The 24341-nt window shown below is 45.4% G+C and overlaps 1 protein-coding gene across 6 annotated transcripts in view; it reads left to right on the forward strand.

Moving 5' to 3' along the window:
* TAX1BP1 (Tax1 binding protein 1) overlaps positions 1-24341 on the forward strand; it is a 638481-nt gene that overhangs the window by 260443 nt on the left and 353697 nt on the right. For all 6 annotated transcript variants that reach the window (XM_069211447.1, XM_069211444.1, XM_069211446.1 and 3 more), the window contains exons 6-7: positions 1012-1160; positions 1283-1373. In XM_069211447.1, coding sequence (XP_069067548.1) covers positions 1012-1160; positions 1283-1373 — 240 coding nt within the window. The remainder of the gene's footprint in view (positions 1-1011; positions 1161-1282; positions 1374-24341) is intronic.

Genomic DNA, 24341 nt, shown 5'->3' on the forward strand with positions numbered 1-24341 from the left:
AAGTAATAGAAATAAAGGAAATGGGTTTATGGAAAAGTGTAAACTAATCCTATTCGTCTTGGACCGGATGCTGGCTAAAATACATATATTTCCTGGGAATGTGGCTGTTCCAGACCAACTTCTTTGGATCTGTTGAGTCAAGAGATGGGTTGTTGTATGGCAACGAGAAAACCTGGGTATGAGGTCAAGTATTCCTTCAAGATGTCGGAAAGACTTTGGGCAATAAGAAGATTAGTGTTGACAAATGGTATGGTTTTTCAACAGAGGAGGCTTGGATAGGAAATATATAATGAAGTCTTTAGTTGGACTTCTTCAATGATACAGTTTCTATCTAAACTATTGATGTTCTTTTTAGTATGAATAAATCTGCTATTTTGATTATGCTGCTAACAGGACTTCTAGAAGAAAAATTTGCCATGTGAGATCTCCCTGCATACCTCTCACCAAGATGCTGCATCCTCCTTCCAGGACAATGTATACGTCTTCTCTGGTCTTGCCTTTATGGCCAAACCTCACCCTGTGCTGTTTTGTTTATGCAGTGAATTCTGTCCCAACTGCTTACTCTTCCAAGGAGTTGTTGAAGAATGGAAATGTAACCATACCTCAGTACTTGTGTAAATGTTAAGTGTTTATATAGTGATTTAAAGAACATGGCATTAAAATTCATTGAACGAAGGATGATCTTGTGATGCATCAGAGATTGCACAGGCCCTGGGTTTTGGAAAGTTGCTTGCATAAAAAACTCAAGTTGTTTGTGCTTTTTTGTCTTTACTGTTGTGGAGTGGTGTTCTGAAATAATTGTAAAGAATAGAAAGGACTGACTAGAAGTACTCGAATCACCGTGTATGTGATTTTACATTCTCACTCTGTAAGCTAGAAAAGATTAGTGATTTGCTTTGTTATTATTTGGGTTTCTGACACAAGTGACATGTAGCTAATAAGTAAAATGTGATTCTAATGAATAATTATGCAGTGCAACGTTTAAGGCTAACAATATTATTTCTGTTTAAGGTTTTATTTCAAACATTAGAAACCTTGAAAAGTGAGAATGAAGAACTGAAACAGAAGTTTGGGGACACTAATTCCAAAGTCCTCCAACTTGAAGAGGATATTATGACTGTTACTCACAAAGCAATAACAAAAGAAACTGATTTGGACAGGTATGTATTTCCCTTTCACAAGGTTTGTCTCAAAACAAAGACATATGTGTGCATTAGTTTTATCAGGGATAGGCATGCTGTGTTCATTTTTCATCACTTAAAACCCTGTCATCTTTCTTTAGTCTTAAAGACAGGCTGAAGAAAGCCCTACTTGAAAAGGAACAATTAGAATGCCAGTTGAAGATTGAAAAAGATGAAAAGGATCTTTATAAGGTAATTCCATCTTTTGACCATGTTTTATCTTTGATCCCAAAACTAAGACTTGAATTAATAGTTGAGGTTTTAAATTGTTGGCAGTTCTTTCATTTAAAAGTATTTTGATCCAAAGACAAGAGCCCAACACAAGTTTATATAAAGGTTGGCTAAGTAGTTATATTTACAAAACTTTTCTTATGTTTCGATGGAAATACTAATGTTTGGGAGTATAGTTGTTTGCCCCATTTTGAAGAAGACATTCTTTTTCGCCATTACATACATTTATGATATTAAGTTATCATTTCTCTAAAAGTAGAAGTTTGGGTCTCAGATATGAAATAGCTGTTTGGCATTAGATAATGAAGAGAGATAACTTGACTGAGCACTTCTGGTGTTTACTTTTCACATTTTGTATGTCTATAGGGCACATCAACTTATTTAACTACTTATTGATTTATTATATTGTCTTTACCCAAGGCTTTTCATATAAGTAACGAAAACCGTACTATACACAGTAATGCTGAAAAATCTCAAAAGATAAACCTGAGTATCCTTACTCCGCTACAGTGAGCAAGTGCTCGTTTAAAGGTTTTCTGAAAACAAATAGTGTAGGAGTTGAGTTCATAGCAGTCAGAAGATTGTTCCAGAGGCATGGTTCAAGGAGTGTGAAGGAAAGAAAGCATGTATTGGCACTGGAATGTGAGCAAGTGATAAGAGCGAGAAAGATGATATAAAGGTATGTATTGTGTGGCAAGTAATTGTACACATTTGATTAGTATTATAGTCACAACAAATGAGAAGACTGGTTCACGAATAAATTAGAGGTGAATAAGAGGATATTTAGGAAGACCAATGTGAAGTGAAAATGAGTAGTTGATGTGAGAAAGAACCGGGTATTGAAGGTGTAATTTTAGAGAAGATAAATTAAAAAAATGTTTTATTTAAACAGGGTTAATAGGAGTTTTGAAAAATTCAGTGATGAGTCAGATAATTCCATGATTTCTAGTTGAGGTATAACAGTGGATTGGAATCAAGGAAAAGTGATTGGAAGGAAGTGGGTAGCTAAGCAGTTGAGACAACAGGAAAGAAATCTTAGTTTTTCTAAGGTTGAGGTTTAGGAAATCCAACACCAACTACTTTTCAATAGCAGACAGACAGTGATTTGATTACAACGAGAATCATAAAAGGAAGAAAATGAGAAATAGCCCTGAGAATCATCAGCATAGATGTGTGAAATAAAGCCAGAGGAAAAGATAATAGAAGCTAAAGAACAATATGGATGGAAACATTTTGACCTTTCATATAGTAAAAGAATCTAACATTTTCAGTCCCCCTACCCAATAATCTATAGACTTCCAAAGTATTCAAATGAGTTTGTCTACTCTGCCTGGCTATCTTGGTCACACTTTGGATTAGGATGGTTCTGTTAAGCGTTATATATCAGGAGAGATATTAGTCCTTTTCATAGAACATTGTAACACTTGTGCAGAATTTGCCTGGACTCTTGTTTAATTGCAACAGTCTGCTGCTATGAATGATCAATCTGTGTCTTACTCCCATACCTCTTACTTTTAGGTGGCACTATTTTTTGGTCTTCCATTTTAATGCCTGCTGTAATGTGGTAATTCATTTCAACTAGTCCATATGGACTGCGTTCATTTGTAGCAAGTGTATCCTTTGCCAGTATGAAGCAGAGACCTCCACAAATAAATGGCTGTTGTGTACAGCAGTCACATGAAACCACCAAGAGTTTTGCTTTAGCTGCATCTGGAAGCTTAATTCAAACAAATGAAATGCAGCCAATGGGTCTCTGGAAGAAAATGTTCTATATTTGTAAACCCGGCACTAGTAACAAGACAAACATCAGTGAATACTGAATTAAGGAAGCATACATGGGAGCACAAACACAAGGTCAATTTACAGCCCAACCTCACTGATCACATGGTGGAACTAAGGCAGCCCAGGCCAGGTACTTCATGGAAACGCTAAAACATCCTTTCTTCTTCTGATGAGAGACCAAGATAGCTTCACAACCCTGGAGATGCATAGCTTGATGTAAATTTTGGTGAATGTAGGACATCATCCAAGAAGCACTGGATGACTTTTCTACTCGATTTACTGTGAATAGAAATCAATACACTCCATATAGGTCAGGTGGGGCATCCACTTCTATCTGGCGTATATCCCACTTCCCTTACACTCTAAATCAGGGCATCATTTATACCACGTGGGATGTCCACCAACTTGCCTTAATAATGCCTCTCTGATGGAGTCCTCTCACCAACCCTGTTGTTTCATCATAGGATCTTCATTGCTAGTCATAAGCATTAGAATAGTTTTCCACTTTGCGCTTTGGCCCAGAATAATTTTTGTGCTAAATGTAACACTGAGAGGGTGAAGAGTCCAGCATGCCAACTGCAGAGAATCACCCTCAGAGAGCCACTTGAGTCAATATTTTCGTACTTCTAATCTGTTTAGCAAATTAAAAAATAAACACAAATTTGTTCCAAAAAATATCTTGCAACACCTAAACCATAACATGCTGCCTAATGTGTCTAAATGGAAAAGGGCAGCCTAATACTTAAAAAGGCATCATAGACCTTCATATCCCATGATGCCGCATACTAGCAGTTGCCAAACAGTCACTTATTTTTTTTTGTCTTATGTGAGTGGGATCCTGGAACAAACTGAGTATTTTATCGAAATTGTCTAGGAATACACATCTTTTTCAAGTCCCTCAATGCATTTGATCCCCTCAAAGAGTGTTTTTAGGTCCATTTCCTGGAATTTGTCTTGTCATCATGCCTTTACTATTTCTGCAGTGCACATCCTGTGGAAGCAAGAAGGTTCCTATTGATCTACCCTGTAAAATAATGTAAAGTTAGATGCCATGTGTGCCTGTACATACATGTGCCCTGCATAGTTCTGCCATCTAGTGTTGGGTCCGGAAGGTTGCAAGTCTTCAAAAAGTCTTTAGAGTCATGAGGTAGCGTGACTCCTCCTTCTTGGTGATACTGAGCCTGGGCATCAATTCCATTGTTAGATTGTTTTCTTCCGCTGTCTGGTCCGGTCATGTTTCACCGAGATCCGGTTTGAGACCGTTTTTTTGGACTCTTTCCGTTCAGGATACATCCCCCACCATTGGTATTGTTTTCGAATGTGCATATTCCATTACTTACATTTCAGGCCGAGAAGAAATCACCTGTCAGATTGACATGCTCTGACAGAGACTCTCTGGGCAGCCCTTTTGGGCCCCCATTTTCTCAATTCAGGCAATTCGAGAATTAACTCCTTATGGAACTGACTCCATTCCATTTCTGTCCTAAGTGCCATGCAAATTTCTCGTGGACCGAACAGCACCAGGTCTGCAACCTCTTTCTGTCCCCAGACCATAAAGAGGAAGTCTGCAAGACTTGTCAGTCTTTTTGATCCAGGAAAACTTTACGAGATCGAAGACCCCTCTGCCGTGAGATGTAGTGACAGGAAGTTTAGGCTGTCCTAAGCAAAGGATCCATACAATCTGTTCCTATACACCATCATGGGACAGAAGTATACTCCCTATACTTTATCTCCAAAAAGGATGGGTCATTAAGGCATATTCTAGATCTCCGGCCCTTAAATTATTACATCCTGTCAGAGCATTTTCACATGGTAACACTTCAGGACTTGATCCTACACCTTCAACAAAGCGATTTGCTCTCCACCCTGTACTTGAAAGACACCTACTTTCACATACCTATACAACCAACACATCGTAAATACCTCAGATTTGTAATAGCACACAACCACTACCAGTTCAAAGTACTCCTGGTTGGGGGTAACTACTGCACCACGAGTGTTCACAAAATGTCTTCCAGCGGTAGCAGCTCACTTACGCAGACAAAACATTCACTTTTTCCCATATTTATATGACTGGCTTTCCAAAGCCAGCACTCAAACTATGCCTACATCACATCCAAGTCACCATAGACTTTCTTCATCAACTAGGCTTCCCCATAAATTTCCAAAAATCTCATCTTCAACCTCTTCAGATCCAACCCTATATCAGGGCTGTTCTGAACACGCAGCTGGGGTTAGCTAATCCCAACGCAACAAGGATTCAGAACTTTCAAACCAACCGTTTGTGTTTTCGCCTCAATCATCACATCACAGTCAAATTTATCATGAGACTTCTAGGAATGATGACCTCTTGCATTGCCATAGTGCCAAATTCCCACCTGCGTATGCATCCATTGCAGACATGCTTAGCACGTCAGTGATCTCAGTCACAGGCTGGTCTGGAGGATCTAGTTTTGGTAGACAGCCACACTCATGCTTTCTAAGTGGTGGAACAAAAACAACTTCTTAAAGGTGTGGCTGTTCCTAGACCCTGTTCCTCAGATCATTCTGACAATTAACACTTCACAGACCGGCTGGGGTGCTCACCTTCAGGATTTCACAGATCAAGGGCTCTGGAATCTCAAACACCGCTGTATTCACTTCAATTACCTAGAAGTTCTCGCTAGCACTAAAAGCTTTCACACCTCACTTGATTAACAAAGTTGTCCTCATCCACACAGACAACATAACAACCATGTATTATGTGCAGAAACAGAAGGGGACACATTCCTTAGTTGTCTTACCTACTGCAAACCTACTGGCATTGGACTGTTCGCCACAACATCCATCTACTAGCAGAACATCTCCCAGGGACACACAACTTTGCCCACCTCCTCAGCATGAGGAGATAACAAGTCCACAAGTGGGAACTCCACCCATAAGCCCTACTTACCTACGCTCAAAAGTAGGGGTTTCCAGCCATAGACCTATTTGCAGCAAAAGAAAATGCAAAATGCTAAATCTTCGCCTCCAGGTTCCTGCACCCTCATTCCAAAGGTAATGCTCTATGGAAGAATTGGTCAGGGATATTTGCCTATGCTTTGCTGCCTCACCTTCTCCTTCCGGTTCTGGTTCTGAAGCTCAGGCAAACATCCCTCACATTGATCCTGGTGGCCCCCACATAGGCCAAGCAACCATGGATTACCACCCTTCTAGAACTGTCAGTTGTTCCTCATGAGAAGCTTCCCCTCAACCTGGACATTCTCAGAACAGTGGTCAAATCAGGCACCCAAATCCCAAGGGATAAATTTTTGTGATATGGTTCCTGAAGTCCTAGAGTTTGGATACCGTTATTTGCCTCAAGAATGCCTTGATATTCTTAAGGAAGCACGCAGACCCACTACTATATCATGTTATGCAGCAAAATGGAAACGTTTTGGCCCTCATTACAACCCTGGCGGTCGGTGTTAAAGCAGCGGTAATACCGCCAACAGGCCGGCGGGAAAAAAAATGGAATCACGACCATGGCGGAAACTGCCAGCATAGACAGCCACTTTAACACTCCGGCGGTAGAAACAAACACCGCAGCAGTGACTGCCAACACACAGGCGGAACACAAGGTTCCGCCCACTGTATTACAACACGCCTATCCGCCACCTTTTCCGGGGTGGTACCAACGCGATCAAAAGCACGGCAGAAACAGGACTTGGAACGGAAACCACTCACCTTTCCACACTCAAGGAACAACCAGGACGCCATGGATCCCGAACTACAGTCCTGCCCATGCTGGTCTATCTCCTCTTGTATCAGGAGCAGGAAAGACGCCGGCGACTACCACGGTGAGTACTGCACCTAGCACACAGGGGAGGGGGGGGAGGGACAAGAGAGTGACACACACGCAATACCCCCAACCCCCACTCTCACCCACAACACCATACACACAAATACATGCAGCAACATTACATATACACCCCGTCACCCCTGGAAGAACGCAAGGACAAAAGGAAATGATTGTAACAAGTGTAATCTATTAAATAGCAGATAGGCCAAATTCAAAAATTAGTATATACAAATATGTACACCAACTGCACAAGTCCGGATATAAATTAAATCATTGTCTGTGGATCAGTGTCCCAAAATGCATGGGCGAACCCACACAAGATACCTGACTCAAAACGGAGAAAACACTGCAGGGGCATCAGATGGAAAATAAACAGGCACCTCAGGGGGAGGGAGAGGGGAAGGCACCTCAGCCGGATGAACGGACAACACCACTGCTCCACGAGGGGGCTCCATACCCACTGCTGTATCCTGAGGAGTGCCAAGCCACAGTCTCACAAGTCTCTCCATTGGGTGGTTTGCCCACTGCTGTATCCTGGGGAGTGCAAAGCCTCAGTCTCAAGTCTCTCCAGTGGGTGGTTTGCCCACTGCTGTATCCTGGCGGAGTGCAAAGCCACAGTCTCTCAAGTGGATAAGTCTCCACTGGTTCTGGAGGGGCTTTGTGCCCAGAGTGCTTCACATGCAGTGTGGCAGGTCCCATTCCCTCACCTGGGTGTGTGCCACGAGATTGCCTGGGAGCAGGTAGCATGATACTCCATTGAGGCAGAGACACACTCCACCCTGCTGCGACTTCGCCTGCCACCTGCAGGTACAAACAGTACTGGGAGTCACGCCTCATGTATGCTGGGTAGGGACCAGGACGTCTCCTGCAGCCTTGGACGGCTGCCCACTGGGGATGACTGCCATGTCCGCTGTGGTGGCTCTGTGTGAGCATGTCGCGGGGCTGGTGGCGGGGGCTCGCGGTAGTGTCAGTGGCGGAGGTGCTGGCGGTGGTGCACCTATTGAGGGACACAGCAGGGCGTTTCCTGCAGCCTCGGACGGCTGCCCACTGGGGATGATGCTGGGGACTGTTGTGTTGCTGAGGCAGCAGACGTGCAGGTGGCGGTGCTGTTGACGGTACAGGTGGCAGTGTCCACCGGCGTACAGGTTGATGTTGTGGGTGACAGAAGGGGTGACTCTGGTCCCTCATCCGGAACCACCGTGCCCTGTCCTGACCTGCTCTTCGGCTTGTGTCCCTTCCCCACCTTTGATGTCGCTGCTGGTTCCTTGCCACTGTCCCCTTTTGGCTTGGAGGAGCCCTTGCTTGCTGGTAGGTGCGGCTTCTCCCTCCGGCATGTGGGCACCTTCTTCACCTTGGCAGGAGGTGGACTGGCCTGCTCCTTGGCCTCGCTAGGTGGCAGCCCTGATGGGTGGCCCCCGCGATGAGAGCGGATTTGTTGGGAGCACTGTGCTGGAGGATTTGGTGGCTGAGGTGCTGGGCTGGGACCTAGACAGCCTGGCCCTAGGGGAAGGACGGGGGGGGGATGTGTAGGGAAGAGGTCAAAGTTTGCGAGGAAGAGTTTCTTAGACACACTGGGACGGGAATATGGAGGGGGTTTGGGAGTGGAGGAAGAGGTAGTGGTTGTAGGAGGTGTACGTTTGCTGAATTTGGGTGAAGGTGCATGGGCCGGAGACTGTTGTGAGGTGGATGGCTGTTGGGTGGGTGTGTGCCTGCGTTTGTGTACTTTGGGAGGAGGGCTCACAGACACACTGGGAGAGGACACGGGATGTGTGAATGGTAGTGGGGGTGGTGATTGCACGTTAGCGATGTGTGGTGATGGGCGTGCTGGTGATGGAGTTAGTGACTGAGGATGTAGTGCATGCAGGTGTGAGTGGAGACGAGACAGGGAGGAGGAGGACATGGAGGAGGGGGACACAGTGGAGGCAGTGGATGTTGCTGTGTCTGAATGGGGATGGTGCTTGTGTGAGTGGCGGTGGGATGTGTGGTTCTTATGTTTGCCATGTCCACTCTTGTGTGTTGATGAGTGTGCATGCTGGTCTGATGGTGTGCTTGGGATAGGCTGAGGTACAGGGGATTGGGTCTGGGTGGAGGAAGTTGGGGGGAAGGGGAGGCTGGACACATGGACAATGGCTGCCATCAGTGCTGAGGCCAGAGCCTGAAATGCTCTCTGTTGGGCCCCCTGGCCAGAATGAACGCCCTCCAGGTATGCATTTGTTTGCTGCAAATGCCTCTCAACACCCTGGATGGCATTCAAAATGGTAGATTGCCCAACAGTGAGGAATCTCAGGAGGTCAATCGCCTCCTCACTGAGGGAAGCAGGTCTGACTGGGGCAGGGGGTGAGGTGCCTGGGGCGAAGGAGATGCCCACCCTCCTGGGTGAGCGGGCACGGGAAACTCTCTGAGGGGCTGCTGGGAGGGCAGTGCTGGTAGGGGGGGTGGCAGCTGTACAGGTTGATAAGGTGGGCACAGAGGTGCCAGCCACCGCAAGGGTGCTCCCATCAGAGGAGTCGCCGCTGTCGCTGGTGTCTGCTCCTGTCCCGTCGTGGAGCTCCCCTCTTCCTCCGTCCCACTGGTGCCTTCTGACTCCGTTACTGCACCCTCCAGGGCCATGTGGGATGCAGCTCCCTCCTGCTCCGGTGCCACTGCTCCTCCGCCAGATGATGCTAATGCATGCAAGGACAGGGTGACAAAACAAAAGTGGGGAAGGGGGTGGGGGGGACAGAGGGGACACATGGTCAATGCATGCAACACCACTACCGTTGGCGGACACAACACACAGGGAGAAGCCCAATGCACTAATCCATGCACTGACAGGGCAGGGGAAAAGCACATGCCCAAGGGGGACTCTGTCTAGACCCATTTCATGCACAGCAAGAACCCATGGGAGCCTGACTAGGTGTAGAGGGCAAATACCACCTTTGGGGTTGGAGTGGGAATGAGCCTGCAAATGAATAGATCTACCTTTGCGCGTCTGCCCTGGCCTAGGGGAACCCACAGCCCACCTCCCCACCCAGACACCTCGTCAAGAGCGCAGATTCAGCTGAATAAGAGTATACTCACCCCCTTGTGGCTGCTGTGATGCCCTCATGTGCCCATCCAACTCAGGATATGCCACCGCCAGGATCCGGTACATCTGGGGGGGGTCATGGTGCGACAGGCACCCCTTCCACGTTGGGAGGTCATCCCCAGCTGGGCCTCCGCCGTCTTCTTGCTCCAGCGGCGCAGGTCCTCCCATCTTTTACGGCAGTGGGCGCTCCGTCCGTGGTAGACCCCCAGGGTCCGCACTTCCTTGGTGATGGCACGCTAAATACCCTTCTAGTGGGCGCTGACCTAGAGAGAAAGTGAAGTTATAATGGATGTAACTCTCCTGTACAGTTCTTCTCACACATTGCCCACAAACCTCCCACCCTGGCCCAGACATACATACACACACCATCCTCACATGCTGGCCTGTCATCCCTGCCCCCCTCACCCCCCCCCCCCCCTTCCATCCACGACACTCCATACAATCATTTGCTTTCCACCATGCACACAGTTGACTCACCTGTTTGCCTGGTTTGTGGGTAATGTGGGTGTGTGTTTTATAGTGTTGTGGGTGTGGTGTGTGTATGGGTATCAGGTGTGTGTAGTTTGAATTGTTCAATGTGGTTGTGTTTTGTATGTGTGTATTTTGAGCGCGGCGGTGTGTACCACCAGTGGATTACCGCAGGTGAAAGACCGCTGCGTTGATTTGTGGGTCGTGATAGTGTGGGCGTATTTTTGTTAGCATGACAGTGTAGATTTTGCTATCGCAGTTTATCACTGACCTTTGGTGTGGCAGACTTGTATGGGTGTCTGTATTGTGGCAGATTCCGAGATGTGTGTCGTACTACCTGTAGCGGAATTCCCCCGCCACAACGGTATGTTGGCGGTCTTACGCAGCGGTAAGCAGGATTTACCGACAGGGTTGTAATGCAGGCCTTTGTCTGCTACTGTCTATCCAAACAATGGGACCCCTTCAGGGTCTCGGTGCAGGGTATTCTTTCCGACCTTCATTTGCAAAAAGCAAACTTAGCATACACTTCTGTAGCTGCGTACCTTCAGAACAGACCGCATTTGTCCCTTTTCAAGCTTCTAGTCATTAAAGCGTTTATGGAAGGTCTCAAAATAGTGATATTAAAAAGGACGCCTCCCCTGCCTTCTTGGAATCTTAATATTGTGCTCGCTAGTCTTATGGGTCCACCATTTGAGCTTTTAAATTCATGCCCCTCTCAGGTTTTGTCGTGAAAGGTGAAATTTTTAGCTGCTATCACTTTACTCAGGCGTTTAAGTGAGCTCCAGTCTTTAACCCTACAAGAACCCTTTTTCCAAATGCCCAAGGCTAAACTAGTTCTTCGCACAAACCCTACATTCCTATCAAAGGTGGTATGTCAGTTCCACCTTAATCAACTGAATTGCCAGTCTTCTTTCTGCAACCAGATTCTGTTGTTATAGAGCTCTCCACACTTTAGACGTTAAAAGGGCGCTTATGTTCTAGATTGATAGCTCTAAAACTTTTAGAAAGCCTAAACAGCTATTTGTTGCTTTCTCACCACCACACAAAGGCAACCCTATGTCTAAATCCAGCATAGCAGGATGAAACGTTAAATATATCCCGACATGCTACGCTAAAACCAAAAGACAAATGCTTGTTCCTCCTAGAGTGCACTCCACTCGTAAAAAAAAAAAAAAAAAAAAAAAAAAAAAAGGAGCAATCATGGCCTTTTTAGGAAATATTCCCATAGCTGACATGTGTAAGGCAGCTACATGGTTCACACCATACATATACACCAAGCATTATTGTGTAGATGTCTTAGCACGCCAGCAAGCTAATGTATGTCAGGAGGTGCTGTGTACTCTTTTTCAGACACTTCAACACCCACAGGTTGGCCACCACTTTGAGGGACCTGCTTTGCAGTAAACGCAGAGCATGTTTAACTCTATCCACACATGCCATCAAAAGAAAAAATTTACTTACCCAGTAAGCATCTGTTTGTGGCATGTAGTGCTGTAAATTCACATGTGTCCGCCCTCCTCCCCGGACACGTGTGGCTGCTGCAGTATCTTCACCTTTATTCATACACTCATTTGCATGGACATCTGTCTTTTCTATTTCACTACACTCCATTCTCACCCACCTGCGGGAAAACAATCTAAAAATGGTGTTGATGCCCATGCGCGTTATCACCGAGAAGGAGGAGTCACGCTGCCTTGTGACTCTAGAGACTTTTTGAGGAAAAACAACTTGCAACCTTCCGGACCCATCACTGGATTGCAGAAGTAAGCAGAGCATGTGAATCTATAACAATACATGCAACAAACAGATGTTTACTGGGTAAGTTTACATTTTCCTTTTGATTAATGATAAAAATCCAGAACGACTCTTAGAGGACTGGACAGGCATCCTGCTTTGTGGCTAAGTAGAAGAACAATATCGACAAGGCCTCCAGGGCACATTCATTTGCCACTGGCACAGTGCTTGCATCCCCTAAGGACTCCCACAGAGGGAGAACCAGGGAGAGAGGACTTTGAAGGAAAGAAAAGTGAAAATATCACCACTCCCATTAATGTGATGTCAACCACTGTGGCTGTTTACGACTTCAGTGTCCGAGAAAGCATCAATTTCAACTTGCTTTCTATCAAGAACGTCATCTCATAATTCGATGTGGCTATAACTCTGTTTATCCATTGTGCCACACAAATAGACATTGAGCTTACCACCCGAGACTGTTATTACTCCCAAGTAGAGGGTGAGGTTTTTACCTTCCCCGATCAGTATCTTCAGCCATTCTGACATTCATGATTCGTTCCCCCACTGGAGGATATACTCAGACATCAGCACAGTCTATATATGTGCCAGCACTCCCTATAATAATTTTTTGGCAAACAACCTTCAACTCCTAGGAGATTGCAGCCTCTTCAAGCACTTCCTGCTCCATCGTGGTATATTGATCCACCACATATGAAGTGTTCGCATAATAGCTCTTCCTCTCATTATCCCCCTTCCTCATTTACAGATGAGATATTTTGTGGCTTCCTGCACACCTTCTTTAATGGGATCTTCTTCAAAGATTCTACCCGGTGGGCGACGTAACTGTCACAGAAGCCTTCTCAAGAGGTACTCTGAAGCTCACCATCCCTATAGAAATTCCACAGGTATCGGTCCCTTTCAAAATGGAGAACTTGGGAACGCAGAGCTTCATGCTGTTCTTTGCAGATTGGTGCCAGGCTTCATAGAAATAGTGGAAGACAAATTCCTAATTTCTCCTATGATGACAGTGGCTACTCTTTGTTTACCAAAGAAATATCACCTTGCACAACAGGATGCAGACTTTCTAAACACAGCTCCAAGCCTGATCCTGGGATCTTTTTGGAAATGAGGAGAAGAAATACTTCACCCCCAGAGCCATGAACATCTTCTGATAGAGAAAGTAAGAGAATGGACACTGCAGGCAAGGAAATGTGTAGAATTGCAGCCATAGCACTAAATATTGAGAGTGCTACTGAATTGGAAGACCAACAGTTAGATTTGAGATGGCATTACAGCGTTATCAGTGGACCTGCCAATACAGCATAGGCAAAACTTTTAAGAACTTGTTCTTGAAGTGTATCTGCTCTCACACCAGTTTATCAGTGCATGAAGAAGATTCAGCTGAGTTGGCAGCAATTTACTGACATTGAATCAAATTACCCTGTATGTCATGGAGTCGTCTGACTTTGTTGAAGCCAGATGCACAATTAAAAATCCTAAATCGTCCTATTTCAGTCTCTTTCTTGCTTGGTCCTAATTCAGAGGCAGAAATTACCAGAATGGAGAATAAGGCTGAAATGTTGAAAATGGTTGGGTTGGAAGAAATTCTTCAGGTCACAGTACATGCACAGGTACTGCGTCTATTTCACAAGACTGAGGGTTCTGTCTCCTCATTGGTCCTACCAATAGCAACATTATGGCCAAGGCTTACCTAAAAAAAAAAAAGGGGGTTTAGAAACAAATCCAGTGTGGCGTCCCGCCTAAAGTCTGCAACTGACGGCTTGCGAGACACGTGCTCGAGCCGGAGCAAGAAAGTCCATGGGGGAACCAGCGGACTGCCGCAGTCCCTTACTTGCCTTACCGTAAGGCAGCCAGCCCAGAAATACTTCCTTAGGTGGCGGTCTTCTTCTTGAGGGCATTTTGAGAGACCGCCTTGGTGTCTCTATGCTGCAACTCTCTCTTCTTCCGAGAATCCAGTGGAGAGGATCTCTGGTATGGGTTTGCCAAAATTATGGTTCCTCCATTGCTTTTTATAAGATTGTCCCAGTCCAAAATTGTGGTCTGAATTTCTGTGAGGCATTTCCTGTCCTGAACCTATGTAAGGAGGGTTTTCTGTTCACACCATGGGCAACTTGGAGGTTTTTTTGCCCTTAGGCTTTTTCCTCCTTCCTGGTGCAAATTCCATAAGGCTCCTTCTGCTAAGGATCATCCTACGTGGGAAGCAACATGCTACTGGAAGTAGTTTTCCATACCTCTGGCAGTCAAGAACTGAGAAAACCTGAACCTCTGGTCCAAACCGCAGTCAGACTATCCGCCAGGTGTCAGCTCTGTGACAGTTTGTGACGCCAGAGCTAAAATCCTAGTCCAAAAAACGTGGAACTGGATCCAGCTTGGCTCCAAGCAGTTCTGGTGGACCAAGCTCAGGCACTTGTTCAGAGTGTTCAGCAGCAGATGCACAAATTACAGCAGTTAAAAGATGGAAATTTGGCCTTACGACTAGCCTTAATGTCTTCTAATCTTCTAATGTTCCTATGGTCTCATTAACCGTTCCACAGTTTTCTGGGAATTCAGATACATTGAAAGAGTTTACTGACTCTTTGACTGTATTCTTTGTCTTTCGCCCTGCTCCATTTTCGCAAGATTAGTCCAAGGTGAGATATTCAATCAGTGCATTACCTAGGACAGGGCTAACCTGGGCGACCTCTTTAGTGACTGCAGAAGATTCTAGTCAACAGAGAAATCAGAATGTCTATCATATGTGACCTGCTTCCGTCAGCTGCGAAGCTGAGACATCCTGGATAGAATGAACCCTGATAACTCTTTTTCGCAGAAGCCTCAAGGAGCAAATAAAAAACGAACTAGTTCATTCAACTCAATCAGAATCCTTTACTGCTTTGATAGACCATGTTTTACAAATCAAACACTGCTTACAAGAGAGCAAAGTAAAACGACTAAAGATTTGTTACTCTTTGGGCCTTGGCCCATCTCGAATTTCATGTTGGAAGGCAGCACTTCCATCGAAAGAGTCTTCAATCACCAACAAAGACCCTATGCAAATATGCCTAGCCAAGGGCCCTCTTTCTGAGACTGAAAGAGAAACTGGCCACTAAAAAGGCCTGTGCATGTATTATGGATCACCTGAACATTTAATCGTCAACTGTCAAGTTTGTCCTCCACTCCTTCACGAAACGCCACATCTTGACATTTGTGAAAGGGAGAGGACAGAAATCTTTCAAGTCCCTTTTGTTGGAGTATCAGGTGATACACTTGTTTCAATCTTTCTTCTACCAGTGTTTTTCGATATACCGGACAGAAAAAGAGAGTGAATCCTGGCAGTACTGGTTTGTGGGGCAAGTGGCTTGTACCTAGATGAGAGCTGGGCCATGGGCAAGAACATTTCTAGGTTTTCCAAGGAATCCCTAGAACAGATTCAGACAGTCAGTGGCAGCCCTTTAAGATGTAGACCAGTCATAGAAATTACCCTACATTAAGAATGTCCTTCAGTAGACATCAGGAAACCGTGTTTTTTGACCTAATTTCATCTTTTAATCATACAGCTATCCTTGGCACACCTTGGTTGACTCTCCTAACCCATATATCAGTTGGGAAACCAGAACTATTTCCTTATCTTCTCAGTACTGCCATAACCATTGCTCTTCATCAGATGATTACTGGACTTCAAAGGAAATAGTTTCAGTACAAGACATAGTATAAACAATCTTCACTAGGGCTTTACTGTTAAATACCACAATTTTGCTGATCTCTATTTCAGAAACTAAACAAAATATCCTTCATCAGGAGTTTGATTGTGCTATTCCTATTGAATCAGGAGCAACTGTTGGTTTTAGGAGGGTGTATTCTCTGTCAGAATATGAAAAAGAAACCCTAAGGCAATATCTCCAAGAAAGCCCACACATCAGCCTCAGAACCTGGTCTACCTCTCCTGCCAGAGCATCACTCTTTTTTTTGTTCCTGGGGGGGGGGGGGTAAGATCCAAAGAACCGAGACCATCCATTGACTTTAGAGGTTTGAACAACGTTTCCATAAAAGACCGTTATCTTCTTCCTTGAATCATGAACATCTCAGTATCAGGAAATGCTATAATATTCACCAAATTAGATATTCATGGAGCCTGCCACGTTTCTCAGATAAAGGAGACAAATGGAAAAATGCCTTTCGGACTCCATTAGGTCACTTTTATTATTTTGTAATGCTCTTTGACTTAAGCAACACATCCTCCATATTTCAGTGTTTTATGGATCCCATATTGTCCGATGTAATAAATCAATTTGCTGCAGTGCACTTTGTCAATATCCCTGGCTTTTCAAAAGAGCCACAGTTACATCACAAGCATGGCATTCAAGTATTAACTAGACTGCTCCAAAATCAACATTATTGCAAGCTTAAAAAATGCAAATTTAACCAATCCGACGTTGAATATGTAGGCTTTTGCATACATAGTACTAGAGTTTCTATGGATCCAAGTATAGTACTAGTTATTTTGGATTGGCTGTCTCCTTCAAGTGTCAAGAAAACCCATTGCTTTCTTGGCATGGCCATTTTCTACCGACAGTGCAGTGCAAACGTTGCTCAGTTAAACAGCAACTACACTAGTGTTCTGTAAAAGACTTACTCAGCCACGGGTTTCACTGAGACTTTTTAGCTGAGGAAGCCTTCCAGGCTCTAATGCAAGACTTTACTCAAGCACTCTTCTTACGTTACCCTGATCCAATTAACAAGTTTAATGTTGAAACTGATGTCTCTGACAAAGCTATTGAGCAGTGCTTCTTCAGCTCTAAGAAGACGACTGATTAGAGCATCCTGTATTCTTTTTTTCTCATATTTTGTCATATTTTGAGAAGAATTACTCAGTTTGGAAAGAGAACTCTTAGCCGTGAAGAAGCCTTTCTCTGAAAGGCAGCATTTCTTAATGGTAGCTTGAGAACTCTTTGAAATCCACACTGATCACCGCAGTCTTCAATGCCTCAGGAATATGCAGTGCCAGAAAGGTATCCAAGCTCAATGAGCTTATTTTTTTAATCAATATGACTTCATCGTGACTCATCTTACTGGTTCCATAAATATTCTGGCTGATGCTCTTTCATGACAATATAATGAAGCCCCCTCAGTTTTTGGCCAAGATATTCTTCCTCCACAAAAGATCATTGGAGTTGCACAGTCATATCTGATAGAGACTTCTAGCTGCAGATTCTCCCTATGTTAGAATAATGCCCGGTGTCATACTGGATCCAAAAACATTTTGAGGAGTACCCCTGCATGCCAGTAGGTGTCATTGTTTGTCTCTGCGTGGTGTCATCCGCTCCAGAAGTGAAGTGTGCGACACCTCAGCACATTGATGTCAGTTTTTACCTTTCTGTGCCAGATAGCGCAGATCCATTCGAAGCTAACCCTCAGTCACTTTTTGCTGGCTTTTTCATTTTCACTGTTTTACCAAACTTTTTTAGCTTTACTTCTGATGTGCAGGTGCGTCACTTAAGAAACCAGCTGGTTTCAAATCACATGCTGCCTTTTACAAGCAGAAGTTGGTGACAGACCCTCACGTGGTGTGTTTGTGGTGCTCCAAGGCCTGTGAGGACTTCAATGCCATCCACCTCAAGACCCTGAGGGAGCACTTCCTCAAGTTTGTCACTGCCTGATGTCAGTCGACTCTACAGAACTCAAGGTCTCGTTTATGTGGAAAGTCCCACGACCGTTTGCCTAGCCCTTTACAATGATTGTTGCACTCAAAATCGTCGGGTAAGTCCCACAAACACAAGAATACCACAAACTCAAACAGATATTCCATTTCACCGCATCCATCGAAGTTTTCTGTTGAGATGCAGGAGTATCAACACTCCAGGCCTCGCGAGTCGGCGGAACATGAATCCAGGTATGCACTGCGCTTCCCCAATTTTCCCTGAGTGATCCCGCCCCCACCCCATCTAGCTAAGAGTGTTGTGAGACCATTCTCGTCCTATTTGGGTGGCCTGGCCACTCAGGGGAGCCCTGGGGCTTCACTGGTGCGAGAGGGGCCCCTACTGGATCCACACCGGCAGGTTTGCCCTTGGTGCAGTTTGGGCCCAGTGGATCCCTTGTTGGATCATGAGCAGAGCCGTCAACAAACCAAGACCTTCCTCGACGCCTGCTCCAGTGCTGACCCTGCCAACGTCGCCCCCATTGTTATACCCAACTCTGACACGGAGCTGGAGCGACGTCGTCCAACACCGACCCCTGCACCAACCAGTTTCATGTTTGCCAGAGCGTCGCCAGTGTCTTATTTATGTTACGGACCTGGAGAAAAACAACTGGGGGTGGGGGGGGTCTACAAACTTACGGTTACCAGGCCCCCGAAGAAGAGCAGGAACAGGACAACTGGTATGAGGAACTGGCGGAGGCCAGTGGGTTAGGCACCTCAGCCAATGCTGGTCTGGGCTGTCCTCCTACCATGGCTATGAAGGAGGGAGCCTCTTTTGCGATAGTGGTGTGTTGGGCAGCTGAGGTTTTGGACCTTCAGTTGCCCACAGTGGCGCTGACCAATGTCTTAACAGGTCCTTAAGCTGGGATTTCCCCCTTCTGATCCCCTTCTCCCATTCATTGATGCCCTGACAATGTCTTACTTGTGGCCTTGTCCAAGCCCTGCACAGGGGCCCCTGTGCATAGGTGTGTTGCCCTCTGCCATTGCCCTATTCCTGGGGATCCTAGTTTCCTCACCCACCACCCCCACTATAGAGTGTGGTGGTCCAAGCCTCCATGTCCAGTATTAACCCAAGTGCATTCCTTACTTCTCCACCAGATAGTCATGGACCTGCCCTTCCACAGCGCTCGCCTCTTTGGAGAGAAGGTGAGTTCAGAGCTGGAGCGCTTTTAGGATTGCAGAGCTACGGCCAGGTCCTTAGGCTTGTCTAAGGCCCGCACAAAGCTCAATCCACCTTACTACGCTTTCATGGTCACAAAGGAGTCTCCAGCTGCGCTCCTACCATCCCAGCCACCGCCACCAACAGGCTTCACAGTCTTTATGTGGCTGAGGGCGTGGGTCTCTGAGACAGCGTGGAATAAGCAGACCGAGGTTAAGTCGTTCTACCACTCCCCCGGCAGCTGCTGCCTCCAAACCTCTTTAGTTTGTCCTACAACTATCATGGTCACCCAGAGGTAGGCAGGATACGCCATCACCTGCCCTACTGGTGGTCACTGAATTCAGGCTGCTGGGTTCTCCAGATTGTCTAGAGTGGCCACTCCCTCTCCTTTGTTACTACCACACCACCCATGCCACCCACGAATGTTTGGCTGACAGAGGAATATCTCTCCTTGCTCCATCAAGAAGTACAGGCCCTCTTGGCCAAGGGAGCCATAGAGACGGTGCCTGCATCAGAAATAGGCTGTGGTTGTTATTCCCGCTACTTTCTGGTGCCAAAGAAGGACGGAGGTCTCAATCCTATTCTAGATTGGCGCCTTCTCAACCTCTTCTTGAGGAAAGAGAAATTTGAAATGCTCACTCACCCAAGTTCTCTCTGCTCTTAACCTTAGAGACTGGATGGTAGCATTGGACTTACAGGACTCCTATTTCCATATCCCCATCCTGCATGCCCATAGACATTACCTGCAGTTCACGGTGGGCCAAAAGCATTTTCAGGTTGCAGTGCTCCCCTTTGGTGTTCATGAAAGTGATGGTGGTGATTGCAGCTCTTTTGCAGAGGTTGGGGGTTTCAGTCCTATCCATTGTTGAATCTTTCATAGGTTCATATGCACATGCTTGAATCATTCCCCGTTGTCTAAGTGTAAGTCCCATGGTAACATAGCAAAGCAGTATGTAATACCATCATAGGCTATAATAGCACTAGGCACTCAGTTTAATAACCCATCAATGTCCTTGTTAAAAAAGGACAAAACTGAAACAATGACCAGTCAGGTGTAAGCATTCTCTAGATCTTTCCAGAAAGAGGAAGAAACCCTCCGATTTTCACCGCCCGTAGAGTGTGAAGGGAGTCTCCCTCAGCTCCGCTCAGTTTCTTCCTTTTCAAGCAAGGTACTGAAAGTTTCTTTCCTGCCATGCCTCTTTAAAAAGGCCTTTTTCCGTCACTGCAAGACCTGTGGGTAAAGCAGAGTTCATGTGGATGGTTCACATAAAAACTGTACCTACTGCCTTTACACAGACCATAAGACACAGAATGCAAAATATGATGCACTTTCTCTACCAAAACATTGAAGGATAGAGAAGGAAGGTTACTATTGTGGCTACAAAAGGCTGAAGCCCAAAAGACATATTCAGACAAAGATAGTGACTCTTCGAAGTCGCATAAAAGAGGCGGATCTTTAGAAAGCACTTGTGAGGAGAGCAGGAATTCCCTCATCTGTTGGATACTTTGGATTGTGACGATGAGGGTCTGTTTGGAACAGCGCACAGCCCCTCTGAATTTGATGTCAAATGTCACGAATGAAGAACAGAACTTTCAGGATTTTTATGATCAGCCCTCTGCAGAAACATCCGGAGCGTTTCAGATATTATCCTGACGCTCCACAGGATGAAAGTTTTATGCCTAGTTCTTTGGTTCAGGACCTTCAGGCTATGCTGTCTGATTATAGGAAACGTTTCCTTCTACATCCAGAGGAGTGACCGGTAACACCACCACGGTCTGTTTTACCAGCTCCACCAAGTTTTCGCCACCTACCACCCCCAAGATGACACCTTTGTCCCGTATAGCTCCACCACCTAGGGATAACTGTTCGTCCTTTGATGACGAGGACAGAGAGGAGGGCGAGATTCAAGAACTTCCACCTCAGCCGGATGCTTGGGATGATTGATCATTCCTGCACCATCTCCACCTCAACATCAACCTGTTGGCTCTCCTCCAGAAGACATCAGAGGGTTTCATAGCCTTATGGAAAGCGCACCAGAATGATGCCACCTTTCTATAGCAGGCAGGCAGTCTGACTGATTTCTTTACGATTTTAAAGACCAGGCTAAGAAATCGGGCCAGTCAATACCCATTATTGACTACATCTCACAAGAGGGTATAAAAGTAATGAAAAAACCTTCTACCATGTCATCGGTTCTGCTGCACATGGACAAAAAGTACAGAGCACCAGACGATTCCTCTGCATGCCTGATAGATCATCTCAAACCGGACTTAGTTGTTTCCCAAGCAGGACCGAGATGATAAAAGAATCCATATGCCCCCATATCAATGCCACCAGCTAGAGACAGACACCACCTACACACTATAGGAAAAAGATTTTTCATCATGTTGGCTGTAACTTTCACTGTCAGAACTGCCAGTTCCTTAGCCATTCTGGCCTGCTATGATCAACAGATGTGGTCAGACATCAAAGACATAATTGACTTTATCCCGGAAGACCCAAGGTCTGAGGCAAAAAAGATTTTCAAAGAGGGCGAGCGTGCCTTTTCCGAAATTATCGATTGTGCCAGGGGTATCTCCTCTGCTGGCTTCAGGCAGCTTGCAGATGTGGATGTCTTGCGCCACCAGGGATAACTTATTGCAACCTCATTTAGGCCTGAAGTTCATTTCAAAATATTCAATATGGCCTATGATGGGGACACACTTTTTGGCAAGCATATTGATAAAGACCTTCTTTCCATTAAGGCAGATACTGATATGGCCAAGTCCCTCGGAACCTTGCAATATAGAAAGTTGCCCTTTTGAGGTGTACAAGGTCGAGGTTTTTCCACCTACAGGGGAACATATCAGCGCTCACAGCAGTACCAGCCCTATCAGTCTCAATAAAGGTCAACACAAGTTTATTGACAACCATCTACAGCTGGTTTCTCCAAGCAAGGAACACGTTGAAGATCAGCACATCAGGCCAGGAACACAGGTTGCAAACAGTAATCCAAGGAAGGTACCGGTTACACCACCCTCCTCTCACCCCATAGGTGCCAACATTTCCAAGCATCTGTCACTGTAAACATATCACAGTAGACCAATGGGTATTGGGCCTAGTCACCTATGGTCACACCTTGGAGTTTATAGAGAAACCACCAAAACAATCCACTGAGGGGTTCGGACCACCCTAGTCTTCACTTATTAAGAAAAGAAGCCATACTTACGCTTTCCAAGGAAGTGATAGAAGAAATCTCAATGGAACAAAGAGGGAAAGGATTTTACTTCCATTTTCCTTATATGCAAGAAATCAGGGGAATGGAGACCTATCTTAGATCTCAGAAAGCCGAACACTTATCTGCAACCAAATCCTTTTGAATGACTACTATTAGACATCCTTCACCTGCTGAGCAGCGGAGACTACGTGACATCTCAAGATCTGGAGGATGTATATTTTCATATTCTCATTCATCCCAAACACCGCAAATATCTCTGCTTCACTGTAGCTGATACCTCTTACCAAATCAGAGTCCTCCCTTTCGGCCTCAAGTCAGCCCCCGCCTTTGTACCTTGCTTGGCCCCATTGGTGGCTGCTTTCAGAAAACAAGGTCATTAGGTATTCCCCTACCTAGGCAACTGGCTGCTAAAAGCTTCAACTCCACAACAAGCTCTCAGTGCCACGAAAGCCTGCCTGTTGCTTTTTCGCAAACTGGGTTTCACAGTGAACAAACAAAAGTCCTCAACCATTCCTACTCAAACTATGACATTTCTAGGAGCTTCCATGGATACAATATAAAACGAAGCCTACCTCTCAGAGGAAAGACAACAGAGGCTAACAGACTTTGCCACCAAAATATCAAGAAAAACATATGTTTCAGTGAGATTGTTCAGGTTGCTCCTAGGCCTGATCTTTTCGGCAATTGACCTGGTCCCATTCGCGTGCCTTCAGATGAGGCCACTACAGGAGGAACTACAACTCTAATGGATCCAGTCTCAAGGCACCTTCGAAGTCTTGATATCCATCACACTGAAGATGACAGATATGTTTAAGTGGTGGTCTCACGAACATCATCTGTCTCAGGCCCTACTTTTCTACCTTTGGTTCCCGACTTCGTCTTTACGACGGATGCTTCAGTGGACCGATGGAGAGACCATCTACAAGACCTACAAATCCATGGAAAATTGCAAGTTGGCAGAATATGCACATCAACAGCCTAAAGCTCAAGGCCATTTTTCTCACCCTGTATGCCTTTGTCCCAAGAATAGCAGGATCTTCAGTGCTGGTTCGTATGGATAATAAGATCAGCATGTATTAAATCAACAAACAAGGAGGCACAAAATCTCTCATACTGTCTCTCGAAGCCAAGAACTATGGGACTGGCTTAAAACTCACACCACCTCCTTGAAAGCCGAACACCTCTCAGGAGTACATAACACGCTAGTGGCCAAAATATTTTCATAGTGGGGAAAAAAACCAGCACTGTATCTCTTCGCAACAGACAGCAATGTCAAATACCAGTTCTGCACCAGTCGAAATGCCCTCCTGGGGTGGTGGTGGATTGCATTATCGATGCAATGGTCTGGGATTTATGCATACGTTTTTATCCCCTTCTCTCTGATTCCCAAAGTCCTCACCAAGATTAAAAGCAAACACTGCTGCATAATTCCCATAGCTCCCAAGTGGCCCAGGCACTGGTACAAGGAACTCATCCTCATGTCAGAAACCAGACCCCAATACACCTTTCTACAGATGTGACTGCTCCTGTCAGTGAACCAGGGCCAAATACTAAATCTGGAGCCAGCTTCTTTGCATATACACACATGACTCCTGATTTCTATGAATTTAGAGAACTGAATATCACTCAAGAATGCAGAGACATAATATCTAAAGCAAGAGTGGTCAGCACATATAACATGTACAGATTAAAATGGTGAAGTTTCTGTTCCTGGTTCCAGCAAAATGACTTGCACCTGTTCAAAGCAGATTTTGCTGTATCTTCTATTGTTGGCCAAATCTGGCTTTGTTCACTCTTAAGTAAAGGTCCACTTTGCTGCAATTTCATGATACAGATGATCTGCAGAGACTCTTATCTCTTTGTTCCTCAAGACTGATCAAACAATTCATGAAGGGGTTGTTCAGAGCTTGTCCTCCGGTCTGGCTCCACCCCCAGAGTGGCATCTTAACCTGGTCCTATCACAGTTGATGAAGTCTCCCTTTGAAC

This window comes from Pleurodeles waltl, chromosome 10 (assembly GCF_031143425.1).
Source record: "Pleurodeles waltl isolate 20211129_DDA chromosome 10, aPleWal1.hap1.20221129, whole genome shotgun sequence".
In the NCBI taxonomy this organism is placed as follows: Eukaryota; Metazoa; Chordata; class Amphibia; order Caudata; family Salamandridae; genus Pleurodeles; species Pleurodeles waltl.